Source organism: Physeter macrocephalus, chromosome 4 (assembly GCF_002837175.3).
Source record: "Physeter macrocephalus isolate SW-GA chromosome 4, ASM283717v5, whole genome shotgun sequence".
NCBI lineage: Eukaryota > Metazoa > Chordata > Mammalia > Artiodactyla > Physeteridae > Physeter > Physeter macrocephalus.
This window is the reverse complement of record NC_041217.1, coordinates 43199737-43217414: the sequence shown is the minus strand read 5'-3', so window position 1 is coordinate 43217414 and position 17678 is coordinate 43199737. Positions and strand designations below refer to the sequence as shown.

The 17678-nt window shown below is 32.4% G+C and overlaps 1 protein-coding gene across 8 annotated transcripts in view; it reads right to left on the bottom strand.

Annotated features, from left to right (window-relative positions):
• Nucleotides 1–17678, bottom strand: part of SUCO (SUN domain containing ossification factor) — a 120941-nt gene that overhangs the window by 75508 nt on the left and 27755 nt on the right. For 7 of the 8 annotated variants that reach the window (XR_008617066.1, XR_008617065.1, XR_008617068.1 and 4 more), the window contains 9 exons: nt 15813–15936; nt 14978–15102; nt 13829–13896; nt 7772–7879; nt 6103–6208; nt 3534–3554; nt 3277–3332; nt 2707–2798; nt 1821–1886 (listed from right to left, as the gene is read on the bottom strand). Coding sequence is in view for 4 of the 8 variants with exons in the window: in XM_007107231.3 (XP_007107293.2) it covers nt 1821–1886; nt 2707–2798; nt 3277–3332; nt 3534–3554; nt 6103–6208; nt 7772–7879; nt 13829–13896; nt 14978–15102; nt 15813–15936 (766 nt within the window). In the remaining 4 variants the exon portion in view is untranslated. The remainder of the gene's footprint in view (nt 1–1820; nt 1887–2706; nt 2799–3276; nt 3333–3533; nt 3555–6102; nt 6209–7771; nt 7880–13828; nt 13897–14977; nt 15103–15812; nt 15937–17678) is intronic. The other variant, XM_007107228.3, reaches the window with a different exon arrangement.

Below are 17678 nucleotides of genomic sequence, written 5' to 3'. Positions count from 1 at the left end.
TCTTATCTCACTACACAAAATCTTTCAACATCTAGAACACTGGAAGGTAAATGGACTGTCCTTCTAGAAAGCCACAAAAAAGAAAAATGATGTGTTACCAAGAAACACACCTTCAAGGAAAAAGATCCAAAGAGTAGGATCTAAAAAAATTCTATGTCTCATTAATTAAAATAATACATTCAGAGAAGTGATTACAAATAGGGAAATGTCCTCCACTGAAAACGTTTTAATGGTGTCTTGGAGTTAATCCCATAGGAAGATAGAAAAAGCAAGAATATCAACAGTTTTCCCTTATCTAAAACTTCTAAGTCATTACTTCTGGAAGGTGCCTCTTCCTTCCCAGTAACCATTGGATACTAGAGAGCTTTTAGTCTGGGGCTATTTTCTGACCCCATAAAATAATAACTCCTCCTCACAGCTAAGTCAGCATTAGTGAGCTATGATATGATGACTATTATATAATATAGTTTTTTATTACAAATTTAAGGACATGAACAATAATATTAATATCCAGATAAATAAAATAGCGTCATTTTTCACTCCTAAAAAACTATACCCCATAGCAGTGAATGAGGCACCTGTTTTAATGCTACCATCAGCTAGATATAGCTAAGGAACCTACTTAAAAGTAGTCTATAATATCTAAAATGTCAGTTGACTAGCAATAGAGTAAAACAAAATATATTGAGCTAATCTGTAACAAGGCTAAATATTACATAAAAGCATTCCCTTTATGTAGTTATTTTTAACACTCTTCTTCCTATTCCCTAAAAAGTCCACTGAAATCTATAGTCTTCTATGGAGAGGAAGAGGACACGAAGGGAAGAAAGGGAAAAAAAGATGAAAAGAAAGAGAAGTGACTCAACTCCATATACTGTAGCCACCCAAATATCTACCTAAAGTATATGTACCACTGGTTGAGTATCTTAAAAAGCTATAAGGACAATGTACACAGTGAGATTGTGATTCAAGCAATTCAACTCACTAAAAGAGAAATGCACAAATAGTTTTCTATTTTACTAAGACTTACTTTCATTAAATTCAATTATTGATCTCCAAATGAAAAGAAAACTCCTTCCAGTAAGTTCCATATTCTTCAGGAATAACCAAAGATAGCAAACATAAAATATACCTACCTGCACTCTAACAGTAAAACTAAAGTGTCAGTCAGTAATGGTCTTTCAAGGAGTCTACCACTAAGTTCGGATAATAGGTTGGCATGACAAGAAATTAAACAACTAGTATGTTAGTCATTGTTTTTTTTAGTTTACAAAGAGTATACTGTTATTGCTATTATTGTTACTGGTTGGGAATCATCATTATTATGAATAAGAAACAGCCTTTATGTTTTATAATTAAGTAGGAAACTAACCATACCCATACATTAACAAATCCTCATTTGGTAGGATTTCACTGATGAGTACCACCTCTAAAACTAATTCCTTTCCCATCCAGTAATGACTACCCAGATGCTCTTACTCATATGGTCTAGGACCTCTTTAATAATTCTTTCCCCAAGTAAATTCATAGCCCATTCTTCACTGTAAGGAATTTGCCTAAAAATATAACTGCTTAATTTTAGTAGAAGAACCAACTTGTGCTTGCATTTTTCCCTGTCTTCTTTGTTTTCATATATTCTTCCTATTTTATTTCCATGGAAATACTTTTCAAAAGTATTTTCTTTGATTTCAACTCAAAGTTTAACACTGGGCGAGTAGGAGCCCCCTAAACTATACCACAACAAAATGTTCACATATGCCAGGAAAAAAAAGTTGAGAAATACTTTAATTATAGTGACTAACAAAACCCAAAATACTCACTTGTAGCAGAACCAAGAAGATTTTTTGAGGATTTATCCTCCCCAGTATTATAATCCAGTGGGTAATCTGTTCAAAGAGAAAATGAAGGTACTTATGCTAAGAACTATCTCCAATATGTTTAAAAGCTCAAATTATCCCGTCAAAGTCAGCTGACATTTAAAACAATTTTATAATTTTTATTATACATCTAAAACACATTCACAAAAAGAAAATGAAATTCACAAGCTGTTTATCAAACAGACATAAACCAAGGAAAATATTTCTACTGCTTACCAAAATTTTAATCACACTTACAAGACTTTTATTCAAGCTTTCAATGTAGTTTACCAACCCCTAGTAAATGTCTTCACTTCACTTATGGGAAAACTAGGGAAGGGAAAAATTAGATTTTTCAGACTATAGTTTAAGACATCTTAAAACAAGAACTGGATAAAGTAGAAATGGAGGGTGTCATAAAACCTTCTCTGACCTCTGCAGGTTCATGGGAGTTTCTCAGAAACTCAGGCCTCAATATGCTTGCTCTGAGGCTAAAGGCAAATCAAAGAAATTAATTTTCAATTCTACTATTTCAGTTGCCTTATGAGTAACAGGTTTTTGGGGCTGGCATAGGGATATAACCATAATTTATAGCACTGATGTTATGGAAGGGAGTTCCAGTCACAAGTATAACTGATTGATAAGCTTGGAAAACAGCTCAATTTACAAAGCAGAAAATTATTTTAGAAAATAGGTTTAAGAAAAAATTAGTTACTAGGGTTAAAAACAAGGAAAAAACTAAAGACAACCATCACATTGATTTTTTTAAGTGACCTACATTTACCCATTACCATTAGATTTTAAAAAGCAAAAATAATACATAAATAGTCACTGTTTTAAAGTCACTTACCATAGTCCTCATCAAATAGTTCTTGACGTTCTGACTGGTACTGGGAATCAGCAATCTCTTCATATTCTTCCACCATGCTAGTGCCAAATACCCTATTAACAACAATTTCATTAAAGTCTTTCAAAACTAAACAATTGTTAAGACTCATCTCTTCATAACAAATGACAAAATATAATAACTTTGGTTATGTTTTGAGGGCCATTAACTTCTGGACTCAAAAATAATGACCACTGTTTCTCAATCCACTGTTTCCATTAAAATGTTAATATATTTAAGGCATTTAAAAATACAATGACTAAGTTTTGTATCGGTCTAAAATGTTTCCATATGTTGTCATCATATGAAGCAAGCTAAATCGAACACATAAAATGAAGGTTCTTTTTTCTTAAAGGAAATTTTTACATTTTTCTAAACGGTATTCAAGAGTAAGATAGGTATAGTAGCTTATATTTCTATGGTGTTATCTTCACATAGTAGAACATTATTTCTTCACTTTAAATATAGTGGGATTTTTATGTATCCCTTTTTTTCTTTTTAAACCACTCAGTAAATTCTTTTATTCTGTATTACCTTATAAGGCTTAATGGACAAAAGTGCTCTGATCCAAAATGTGATACCAACTCCACCTAAAGAATAAAAGTACATGAAATGGGAAGCCAGTACAGTGCATGTGAGATTATCTAACAATATATTCGTTTTTTCACTATAACACTTCTAAAAATAAAGTCCTCATTTCCCCAAAAATCAATACTTGTAAAGTTTTGCTTTTTGCCATGAATAATATGCCATGCCCTGTTATTCAATATTCAAAAGAGAAGGTTGCTAACCTTTATGTACTTGATGAACATCTGAAGCAAGAGAAAGGAAAAGAAAAAGAAATCAGTTCCAAAGTCTGGATAACATAGCATAAGCAACATTTAATATTTCTAAATTATTGTATAATTAAGGAATAGAAAGCAATGTACTGTGATGGATAACATTGTAGTACTCTTATTTCTTTGCAGAAACCAAAGCAATGATTTAAATATTTACCAACACAACCAGAAAGTATAGTCTAACTGTAATGAAATAAATTAACTTTAACCTAAAATTCATTGCTGCTGTTTTATTTATCCATTAGATATGAAAGCATTCTAAAAGTAATTAGTAAAGAGTATCTAGAAATAACCTGTCTTATATTACTTTAAATATTATAAAAAAAATTATAGATATGTTATCATGTATATACCCACATATGAATTTATATATTGATACATATGCAGCTACACATATCTATGAACATTCATACTGATAAAAAAATTAAGTAGCATAATATGAAATATTTATTCTTGCACAGTACTGTATATAAATTGTTTTAGGGAAAGCATGAATTTTTGATATGCTATGCTATTTCAAGTATAACTTATAGAAGTAGAAGATATTTATCAATACATTTTTAAAATGTAAATTATTAAAAAGTATTTTGTAAATTTGGATTTAGTTCTTTTGGGATGAGGAAAACCCAGGTAAACTTATATAACATTTATCAGTATAAAATGAGAATCAGAAGTAAATATTTTTTGCTTTCAGACTTAATTCTACCAAAAAGGGCTTTTAAGAAAACCAATCATCAAAATGCTCTATAGTCTCCCATCATAAAAAGGACAAAGTAGGGAGTTTTCTATGGCATTTTTTGTATCACCAATAAAATGTTTTTCCATTGTTAACAAAGTAGATGATATAAAGAATGATTCTTGGAACTATTTCATAACATGTCAGTTGTCTTAATTGTAAAATTAGGTACACTTGTTATCACCTGCCAAATCATTTTTAACATTTTTTTCCTCATCACAGTGTAGAAACTGTGCTATATAAAAAAGTCATTAAACAACTGTTTCAGTATTCACTTTAAAAACAACTGAAAATGTCCCTTCGACTTTTCTGAACACAGCTGAATTAACTGAGAATATCAACTGTAGTTTAAAAACAGCATTTTTATACAAGCATTTTTATACGGAGACTAGGAATACTACAAGTTTACCCATTTACAGAAGCCAATTTAATACATGCTTAAAAAAGACATAGACAGTAAAATCCCCAAAGACAAGTAGGTAGCTATAAGTTTTCACATTTAAAGAAGAAAAGATTAGAAAGAAAATTAGAGCTGCTGTCATTCCAAAAGGTCTTATTATTAACACAGTTGTACTTTAAGGTATGGCTGTATTATTTTAAATAAAAAAAGGAAGAAATAAGAGGAGTAAGAAATTCCCATATTTTGTCTAAATTCAATTCAAGAGTGATTAATTCTACTTTGGTAGATAATGCCACCTCTACATTGGGGGAGGAAGCAGCAGGAATTTATTTATTTATTTATTTTTGATTTTTACTAGAGTATAGTCAATTTACAATGTTGCGTTAGTTTCTGCTGTACAGCAAAGTGTTACCAGTTATATATACATCCATTCTTTTTTAGATTCTTTTCCCATATCGGTCATTACAGAGTATTATAGAAGAGTTCCCTATGCTATACAGTAGGTCCTTATTAGTTATCTATTTTATATATAGTAATGTATATGTGTCAATTCCAGTCTCCCAATTTTTCCCTCCCCCCACCCTCCACTTTCTCCCCGGTAACCAAAACTTTGTGTTTTCTTTCTGTTTTGTAAATAAGTTCATTTGTAGCATTTCTGTTTTGTAAATAAGTTCATCTGTACCATTTTTTTTTTTAGATTCCACATATAAGTGATATATGATATTTATCTTTCTCTGTCTGACTTATTTCACTCAGTGTGACAATCTGGAGGTCCATCCATGTTGCTGCAAATGGTATTATTTCATTCTTTTTTATGGCTGAGTAATATTCTTTCGTATATATGTACTACAACTCCTTTATCCATTCCTCTGTTGATGGACATTTAGGTTGCAGCAGGAATTTAAATGGTTAAAACTTTATTTGAAATTGTTACTTAGACATAATACTTCACTTGAGTATACAAAAGGCAAAAAGCTATAATGATAAATAACTAGATATGAAAATGGAAATGATCTTAGATTCTAATAATCGGACCTGCTTTAAAGACTGCAGTGACTAACTGATTTGGGTTTTAAAATATAAAGAAATATAATACTATAAAGATGACATTTTATATCAAGACTCCAAAAATATTACGAGTTATAATTTGGAATTTCATCAGAGCCACAGATATCAAAAAACTAGCCTAGGTTTCCAGTTATACAAAAGGGACTTTATTAGTATTTGTCCCATAAAATAATATATCCAAGTAAGAATTGTTTTATTAAAAGGAATATTGCAGTAAATTTCCTCTTAATTTTTCTTATTTCTAAACAGGTGAGGTACAAAGTATGAATAACAGGTATGTTTCATTATAGAACATAGTTCTGCAACTATAAACATACCTTCACATATTTTGCATACATCTGTTCATCTAAAGGGAAACTCTGGACATTCCTCTCATCTCTACCATGGAAAGTACCCAGCTTAATCCATTTATTTGTGGGGTATCTAGAAAATATAAAATATAAATATTCCTTTTTAGAAAATCATAAATCACATATTGAGAGGTTCCATCACATTTTCAAAATAGATCTTATGCATTATTTTTCCCCTCTCCAGGTAAACACACTCACTTAACATAGTTTAAATATGAGTTAAGCATCTAGTTGAATAAATACATTTTCTCTTCCAGCTAAACTCTGACAGGTTCCTCCTTATGAGGAAAGATGGTCTTGAAAAATTACACTGTTATCAAATAGAAGACAGAGGAAGACAAAAGTAGGACCAGGACTGCTTCTTGGGGTTTGGGAGGGCTTCCAAGTAAACTGGAGGTTTTAAAACAGAAAGTAGCCAAGAGATTGTTTTGGAAGAAAGAGGTACTACTCTGCATGTACCGATAAGTGTGTGACGATATGAAGTATAAATATTGGTGGAAAGGGAAAAAGAAAATATCCTTTACTATTATATTTGAATTTCACAGCTCTTATATAGCTTTTCCCCCTTTAAAAAGAAATCTAATGTAATAGCCCAAAACTATTATTTTTGTTTACTACAGCATTTAAAGAATCCCTCAAAGTAACAAGTGTTCTCTCATCACATAAAAAAAAAACACTTGAGTTGTCAAAGCTGAATATTCATTTGACATGTAAGAAAATTACAGCTTAGAGAAAAGGAAATGATTTGAGCAAGATTAGTAAAAGAAAAATGAGAGATCTTGAGAATTCATTTCAAAAATTGTATATAGGCAATGCTAAGTGTGGGGTGGGGGAAGAAACACCACAGAAAACCCTTAATGATCAATGATAAAAGAATGGTAAAATAAAAAACAGCAACCTACATGGTATATTATGGGCACTCAAAAAGGATTTATGGACGGAATAAACACCTCCACTGGGAGGAAAATATCAAGTATTCATTAAAAATGATGTGTTTAAAACACAAAAGGATATTCTCAAGATGTAAGCATTAAAAACTGACTTTTTTGGTAGAATAAATGTGTAGAAAAGACTGGAAGGAATGTATTAAAATGCTAATACAGTTATCTATGGTTGACAGGATTGGGGTTCTCTACCAAATTCCTTACAACGTATGTTTATTTCTCTTCTAATCACACATATATACCAAAGTTTTTAAAATATACTTTAACAAAAATATACCTCATGATATAAAATGCTCATGTATGTTTTTAATAACTTTTTAAAGAAATATCTGGAAGCAATAGGGCATAATATATTAAAAGTAAGGACTTTAAAGTCATACAGATCTACATTTGAATCTTGGTTGTCCAAGTCACAAGTCATGTGACCTAGACAAGCTACTTAATCTCTCCTTGTCTGTTTCCTCATTTCATAAGGGAATAATATCAGAGGGTTGTTATAAGCACTATATAAGTTAATGAAAGTAAACTAACAAGCGCCTTTCCTACAATAGTATTACTACTGTTCTTACAAATTGATACAAGTTGATTAAAATAAAAAATAAAATAATTAAAGTTTTAAAATGTGACCTGTTTTTAAATTTTTATTCTGAAAATCCAATATAAATTCTGTAGAAACCAGCTTTAGAATTTACCTGTCACTGATAGAAACCAGAAAGTCTTTAGGAGTAGAAGAAAATAATTCATAATTTGCAATATCAAACTGTTTTACTTGAATTGGTTCACAGAGTTCAATAACAAACCTTTAAAAAGAACACAAGACAATTATTTAGATAAACCAACCAAAATAACAGTTCATATTAAACATGACATTAACAGCTTACATAAACTAGACCTCCATGAAGTTACTCATTAAAAAAATGTAAGAAAGGAAGAGGATTTGCAACCTTGGTTATAAATAAGGAACACCCTTAAGTATTTCCCAAGCATATCATTAGTGGGAAAAAAAGATACTGATTTTGTCCTATAATATTTTTTTTAGAAGGTTCTTTTCTAATGACAAACCTCATTCTTGGAGAAGGAATGACTTGACTAAGAACAGCTAGTAAGAGTGTAACCTGACCAGTCTAGAGGGCAGTTTGGCCATATTGTCTCAAAAGTACAACAGCCTTTGATTCAGCAATATACTTTTAGAAATTTAATCTATGGATACACGTCTCCAAATGATCACCCTTGAATATACATCTTAATAAATATAACAAAGCACAGTTTATAAGAGCAGGGGGGGAAAGTCAACCTAAATGTTTAGCACAGAGCATTGATTAACAAATTATGACCCCACCCAAACAATGAAATACCAGCTATTAAAAATGGTGCTAAAAACTATATATTCCATTTATATAAAAATCTAGAAAATATAAACTAATGTATAGTGATGGAAAACAGATCTTTAATTGCTATGGGGTTAAGGCTGGGAGGGAAAAATTATAAAGGGGCATGAGGACTTTTGGGGGAGATAGACATCCTTGTTATCTTCATTGTAGTGATGGTTTCATAGATGTATAAATGTCAAAACTTATCAAATCGTATACTTTAACATTTCGCAATTTATTTTACATGCAGTTTTTTATGCCAATTATTCCTCAATAAAGCTGTTTTTAAAAATACAACAAACTAGTAAATAAAACAAAAAAGAAGCAGACTCACAGATAGAGAACAAACTAGTGGTTACCAGTGGGGAGTGAGAAAGGAGGAGGGGTAAATAGGGGTAGGGAAGGGGAAAAAAAAGGGTTATTATGGGATTATATGACATCATGTGTACGAAACTTTTGAAAAAAATGATACTTGAGGGCTTCCCTGGTGGCGCAGTGGTTGAGAGTCCGCCTGCCGATGCAGGGGACACAGGTTCGTGCCCCAGTCTGGGAAGATCCCACATGCCGCGGAGCGGCTAGGCCCGTGCGCCACGGCTGCTGAGCCTGCGCGTCCGGAGCCTGTGCTCCACAATGGGAGAGGCCACAGCAGTGAGAGGCCCACGTACCGCAAAAAAAAAAAAAAAAAAAAGATACTTGAAATATATATATTTATGGACATGGAAAAGATGCCACAAAATATTGCTGTTTAGGAAAAAATTAAAAGTATGGTTCTACATGTGTAAAATAAAACTGCATAAAGCATCGCATTTAGGGAAAAGAAATACTCATGACATCTAGCACTCCAATACTTTAATAAACTAATTATTATATCAAATGAGATTACATACATTGACAATTAAATGTTAAATAAATTAAAGGCATTGAAATTAACATATTGTGTTGATCCTGGAAAGCAACAGAACTGAGTTCCAGGAGATGGTAAAAACAGCCATGATTCAGAGAAAAGCTCATGAAAAAAAGGAAACTAACATTAGCTGAATGCTTACTCTGGGTCAGATACCATGGTAGATGATTTATAGCCATCCTTTGATTTAATTCTTACAACCAAACTGCATAGGACACTATCTCCATTTTATAGAACCATTCAATAATCAATAATTGGTTACTTCACATTTTTCCCTTCTGCCTTTTTAGTAACAGAACCTGTCCCCACCTCCAAAGATGTAGCCAAGCATACAGCCACCCATCAAAGACTGTTTTTCCCAGTCTTGGCAATGTTGCTTAGCTATGGGTCATGGGATGTGAGTGGCGTGTCCAGTGCAACTTCCAGGTCAAGCCTTTAAAAAGAAGCTGCTACCTCTCCATTTGCTTTTTCCTACCTTGCAGGCTAGAATGAGGATGTGGTAGGAAGAAATCATCTCAGCAATGCAGGCAGAGACAACATCTCAGGGGTGGTAGAAAAACATGACAGGTGTGTGGACCCTTTAATTGTTCTCTGTTCCCTGCACCACCTACCAGCTTGAGGTTTTTATGTCAGAGAAAATTAAATATCTATCTTTTTTAAACCACAGTTATCTGGTCTCTGTTAAAGCAGCAGAATCAAGAGCCCTAACTAATAGTCATTTAGCCAATACATAGTAAAGCTAAAAGTCAAAAGAAACATCTATCTGGCTCCAAAGCCTGAACATTGTCCATAGCACCACAACACCCTGGGGAGAGGAAACTAAAGAAAATCAGACTCAAGACTTTGCTTTCTATTTACAATGGAGAAAATAAATCTAAAAGAGCACTAAGAAGAAAAAGCAAATTTTCCTCTACCTCCTTTTTTTGCATACAATGTTCTCAATTTCTAAGAAGATAGGAGCTATATTACTAAAAGTTAAAATAAACTTTTGGACAAATGTATTTCCAGGTGTAAAGAGTCAATTCACCGGGCAGATTTAACAATTCTAAAACTTGTATGAAACTAACAGACTCATAAAACATTAGTACATATGTAATTATTCCACATGAAAGTTGATTTTAAAATGCTTTCTTATCTTACTGCCTCATCTTTTACATTTTCTTAGAGGCAGACAACACTGTTTGTAAATTAATAGAACTACATAAAAAGCTGACAAATCTAATTTCAACATACTTCCCTTAATTATTTATAGGTCAGGAATTTTAAAAGATCAGTAAAGTAGCAGATCTAAACATAAGAATAGTTTGATAAAATACCATGTGTCAAAATTTAGATGATATGAACATACTACCCAAGGCAATCTACAAATTCAATGCAATCCAATGGCATTTTTCACAAAACTAGAACACATAACTTTAAAACTTACATGGAAACACAAAATACCCTGAATAGCCAAAACAATCTTGAGAAAGCACAGAGCTGGTAGAATCACATTCCCTGACTTCAGACTACACTGCAAAGCTACAAAGAAAAGATCTTTAAACAATAAGAGAATACCATAAACAGCTTTACTACAAAAACTTTCAAAATGGATTAAAGACAAATTCCTAGAAAAATGTAATTTACCAAAACTAACTCAAGAAGAAATAGAAAACCTATATAGTCTCATAATTATTTCTTTTAAATATAATTTTTAAAACTTCCCATCTATTCACACAAGTATAAAACAGTGCATGCACAAGCTTATTTATAATAACTGGCTGTCATGGCAGAAAATAATAAACAACCCAAATACCATCAACAGAAGGCTAGTTAAATCTTGGTACAATCATATAATGGATTTTCATGCAGCTATCAAAAAAAAAATGAGAAAGTTTTATATGAGTGAAACAGAAACATGACCAGATATTTTTAACTTAAAACTTAATTCAAGATGAGATAGTTAAGTATAATATGCTACTGTGAAAAGTGAGAGATAAATAAAAATCTCTAATTTTTTGCATAAAGAAACTAAAAAGATACCTAAAAATTTAACACTGAATAGGAAGATAGATGACAGATTGGAAGTATATTTCTCACTGTAACTCCCCTACCTCTTTTAAATACCTTTTTGGGTTTGAGCCATGTGACTGTACTAAATATTTATTTTTGAAATCACATACTTAATTTAATTTAAAATTAACATCTTCCCAGAGACCTGGAAGGTTTTACAGCTGAGTTCCAAACTTAGAACATTGAATCTTGAGAAAAACGAACAAAGCTGGAGATATGCTCCCTGACTTCAGATTATACTACAAACCAACAGTAATCAAAACAGCAAGGTACTGACACAAAAACAGACAACAAATCAATGGAACAGGTTGGAGAGCCCAGAAATAAACCCATGTACTTATGGTCAGTTAATCCATGACAATGAAGACAAGAATACACAATGGAGAAAAGACAGTCTCTTCAATAAGTGGTGCTGGAAAAACTGGACAGCTAAATGTAAAAAAAAATGAGATCAGAACATTTCCTCATACCATTTACAAAGGTAAACTCAAAATGGATTAAAGACCCAAACGTAAGACCTGAAACCACAGACCTCCTAGAAAAGAACATAGGCAGAACACTCTGACATAAATCATAGCACTATTTTTTTGGATCTGTCTCCTAAGGCAAAAGAAATAAAAGCAAAAGTAAACGTAAAAGCTTTAGCACAGCAAAGGAAACCATCAACAAAACAAATTTGACAACCTACTGAATGGGAGAAAAAATTTGCAAATGATGACTGATAAGGGGTTAATATCCAGAATTTATAAACAACTCATACAACTCAATATCAAAGAAAACAAAGAACCCAGTTTAACACATTATTTTATTTATTTATTTTTATTTTTATTTTTTGGCTGTGTTGGGTCTTTGTTGCTGCGAGCGGGCTTTCTCTAGTTGTGGTGAGTGGGGGCTACTCCTCGTTGTGGTGCGCAGGCTTCTCATTGCGGTGGCTTCTCTTGTTGCAGAGCATGGGCTCTAGAGCTCAGGCTCAGTAGTTGTGGCGCACGGACTCCGTTGCTCCACAGCAGGTGGGATCTTCCCAGACCAGGGCTCGAACCGTGTCCCCTGCATTGGCAGGTGGACTCTTAACCACTGTGCCACCAGGGAAGCCCAACACATTACTGACAGGGGGATTTTTGCAGAAACTAACTAACGCCTGTGGCCATAATACGTCTCTGGTAAAAAATGTGTTAAAAATGGGCAGAAGACTTGAATACACATTTTTTCAAGAAGATACACAGATGGCCAACAGGCACATGAAAAATGATCAACATAGCTAATCATCAAAAAATGCAAATCAAAACCACGATGAGATATCACCTCACATATGTCAGAATGGCTACCACTGAAAAGTCTACAAATAAACGTTGGCAAGGATGTGGATAAAAGGGAACCCTAGTACACGGTTGGCGGGAACCCTAGTACACTGTAAATTGGTGCAGCCACTATGTAAAACAGTATGGAGGTTCTTCAAAACACTAAAAATAAAACTACCATATGATCCAGCAATTCCACTGCTGGGTATAAAACTGAAGAAAAGGAGAACATTAATTTGAAAAGATACAATACGTGCACCCCAATGTTCATAGCAGCATTATTTACAGGAAAAACTGGTGCATGAAAATATGTTCAATCTCATTAGTGATTAGGGATTGACACCTTTCTAGGATCTCAGCCTAATGTGTGAAACAATGTTATTTCTAGTATCAGCAACCTCACATAACAGGTGCTCAATAAACATAGAAAGAATGAAAGAAGGAACAAATGAATGAACAAATGGACAAACTATCAAATGAACAAGAAGGCTCAAAATCCTAAAATGTCAATTATCCTGAAACTCATCTAGACATTTGATACAATTTCAATAAAAATGCCAGCAAGATTTTTTTTTTTAGAATTCAACAAGATGATTCTAAAATTTAAAAGAAAAAACAAAGGGACAAAAATAGTGAAGATACATCTGAAGATGAGGTATAAACTTATTCTACCAGATATTAGGATTTATAAAGCTATAATGAGACTGTGTGGTCTTAATATACCTTAGGTGGGTCAACCCAATCAAATAAGGTGAACTCAGTAAAGGTGTTCTGAGGTTCTTTCATTATACAATGAAAAGACGCATAAATGGATGAGCAAAAAGTAAAATATACAGTAAACACACATACACGAATACATGCTGTCTGCAAAAACGTTAAAATACAAACGGGTAGCTATGATCACTTATTCTGTAAACCAGAATAAAACAAAATGATTGCTTCATATAACTTCATCCCAGCATGTCTTTGCTTAAAATACAAAATTTTAGAGCATAAAAACTGAGTAGTTACTGACTACAGGGGCTTTTACTATATGACTATATGAATAAATCAATCTAATCCCAAACTAAAAGCTTAATATAATACATGTATAGAGTACACTTTATTAAATTTTATATTACTTACCAAATTTTAGTGCTGCAAGGATTCAACATATAAAGATCCATATTTTCTATAAGAATAGCAGATGTGCTCTATTTTTAGAAAGGGGGAAGGGAATAAATTACTTAAAGAAAAAGATTTATTTCAACTATCAAGCTTTCTAGGTTTTCTATATTTTTAGATCTTAAAATACACCTAAGACTCTGAAACATTCACTTTGGGAAGAAAGCATAAAAGTGGCTAAAATTTACAAGTTTTGTCTATACTGTGCTAAGTTAGCCTTATAACAACACATTTAAAATTAAATGTCTGTTACTATAGGGTAAAAGTTATTTTTCTATTAGCTATTTCCTTCTGTAAATTTCACACAGGTTTTAAAAGTTTAAAAACAGAGTGTATGCCCTTCAGTAGGTGAAAGGATAAACTGTGGTACATCCAGACAATGGAATATTATTCAACACTAAAAAGAAATGAGGTATCAAGCCATGAAAAGACATGAATGAATCTTAAATGCATATTAATAAGTGAAAGAAGCCAATCTGAAAAAGCTGCGTATGGTATGATTCCAGCTATATGACATTCTGGAAAAGATAACACTAGGGAGATAGTAAAAAGATCAGTGGTTCCCAAAAGTTGGGGAAAGGAAGCAGTGAATAGGTAGAGCACAGAGGATTTTTAGAGCAGTAAAAATACTCTGTATGATACTATAATGGTAGATACATGTCATTATACATTTGTCCAAAACCACAGAATGTTTAAGAGTGAACTCTAATGTAAACTATGGACTTCAGATGATAACAATGTGTCAATATAAGTTCATTAACTGTAACAAATGTACCATTCTTGTGGGAGATGTTGATGATGGAGGAGGCTAACAGGCGTGGGGACAGGGTGTATATGAGAAATCCCTGTACCTTCCTCTCAATTTTGCTGTGAACCTCTAACTGCTCTAAAAAAATTGTCTTCAAAAAGAAAAAACAAAAATAGGGTGCAATGTATCAACCAATACACTAAGAATCCATGCAAGAAAATGTCTTTAAAAGCATAATCCTGCATTTATTAGTGGATTAGGAAAATAGGTCATGTTAAAATACAGTTCCCAGGAAACCACTGCTTACATTTAATAAAGTCACTAGTTTTCTATATATACAGAAGAATTTTACACTTCAGTACCTTGGCTTCTGGGTTAGCTGCCAAAATTTTGGCACCACATTCTACTGAAGCATAATTATTTCGATTTTTCTGGACCTTTTTTGTGGCATGTAGACCTCCATTAGAAGATGGATGCATTGACTGACCTGCAAACAAACCTTATTATGAACATATATATATGATGATTATGATTGAAAATACCCAGAGCAAACAATCTCAAGGGCAACAGGCTGCCATCTAGAGAACAGGTTTTAATGCTTAAGAGAGTATTTTAAAAACCCACATGAAAATCAAAATGCTTCAGCTCAATAACTTTAAAATATCCCTAATAAACAAATTAACTACAAAATCCACATTACTCAATTTATGCCTAGTACAATTCACAAAATGAAGCTTATCCATGAAAATCAAAACTTTCTGCATATACATTTTATTCTATTAAGGATGAATGCTATCCTTCTATCTCTAATCCCAATCATAATAATTTTTAGCTGTGAGATTTATTTTACAACAACAAAAAGGAAGTATAATAATTTAGTCCAATTCTGTTTACAGTTTAAAGCTTTATGACTCAGAACTTTCCATGCCTCAACTTTCCTCTTATAAACTGAGATGAAAAATCACTGCTCTGCCTACTTTATTTTAGCCTCATTTAATAATTTACAATAATGGATTTTAATCAAGATTAAGACATATGCACAGGTAAATTGCATGTGGGTAATCAAAGGCATCTTGGTAAGTTTCACCTTTAAAAAGTTTTCAAAAATGTTACTTTGTTTTACCAATTAAAAAAAGAACTACATATTTAAACCAATCCCTTTAAAAAAAAGGAAAAAGAATCATAGTGCTTCCTTACTTTTTTCTTTTTCTACTTCCATAACTTTCTTCTTCCATTCATCAAATGTTGGTATATCTTCTGGATCTTTGGGATTTGTTACAGATGCAGGGTCAATTTCTCCTGGTTTTGTATAATCAGAACTCTGACAGAAATGTCAAAAATAAACAGATTTCAGATTTCAAAGAATATAGAGAAAACAGATTAATAAATTATAATAGTAAATACAAATGTTTCTGTCCAATTAAATTAAATAAAGTCCAATTTTATAATGAATGATAGTATTTTGAAAAAAAACAAAAAATGTAAAAAGAAAAGTTTTGGTTTAACTTAAAAGTTGAGTTTCTCTTCGAAGAATTAAAATCTTCTACCTAAGCACCACAGGATGAATCCCTTCACATGTTAGCAATATTAGCATAGGTTGTAAAAAAACCTATATAATATCGTAAGCCAAAAATTACCCATACAAAAACTGTACAAATAAATACTATAATTTTAATGCATCCATCTTGAAATCTACATTAAAATAATACATACATTAAAGGAAGCTAACTAATTTTAGATGTCGTATATTGTTTCTACAAAATTCTTAACAAGAAGTACCATTTACATAACTAATAAAGACCTAGTGTATAGCAGAGGGAACTCTAAATACTCTGTAATGACCTATATGGGAAAAGAATCTAAAAAAGAGTTGATATATGTATAATTGATTCACTTTGCTGTACAGCAGAAAGTAATACAACATTGTAAGTCGATTATACTCCAATAAAAATTTTTTAAAAAGAAATACCATTTATATAAAAATATTATGGTGGATATGAAAACCTAAATGTGAAAAGCAAAGTTTAAAGAAAGTACAGAAAAACATCTTCATGACTCAGGCTATAAAAGGATTCAACAAGATGAAGAAAGAAGTCATTTTTAAAAAGGCTGATCGGGCTTCCCTGGTGGCGCAGTGGTTGAGAGTCCGCCTGCCGATGCAGGGGACACAGGTTCGTGCCCCGGTCCAGGAAGATCCCACATGCCGCAGAGCGGCTGGGCCCGTAAGCCATGGCCGCTGGGCCTGCGCTCCGCAGCGGGAGAGGCCACAACAGTGAGAGGCCCGCGTACCGGGGGGAAAAAAAAAAAAAAAAAAAAAAGGCTGATACATTTTGATAGATTATAATTTAAAAATTAAATATATCAAAAGACCATAAACCACATGGTTCAAATAGCCAGAGACAGAAATAAATATCTGCAACACATTCAGCCAATGAAGAATTACTACCAACTAATAAAGACTGCCTACAAATCAATACTGGGGAGAGTAAAGGAGGAACAATAAACTAAGCAAAGGGAAAATACAAAATGTTCACTCTCAGTATAATCAGGGAATTCAAAGGAAAGCTGAAGATACTAAATAAATTATACCAATCTGATTGAGGTTAAGTGTGACAGCCTATTGAGCCATGGGACATCTATTAGACTGCTAAAGTGAGTTTAACATTTAGGAATATTAAGTAAAGATATGCATACCCTATGACCCAATAATTCCACTCCTATGTATAAATATCAGTGAAAACACACATATGTGCCTAAGAAAATATGCATAAGGATACTTACTGCAGCACTATGGATAACATCAAAAAATTAGAAATAATCTAAATATCCATTAATTGAAGAATAAATTGTGGTAGAATCGAACACTGAATAGACAAAACTCAAAAACAATGTCAAGTAAAATGATACCATTTTACATTGTTTCAAAATATGCCAAATAATGGTATGTATTGTTTGTAGCAATGCATATTTGGTAAAAGTTAAAAAACATGCTCTACCAATGTAAAAAACACCAAATTCAAGACAGTGGTTATATCTGAAGTGGAGAGAAGAAATGTAACTGGG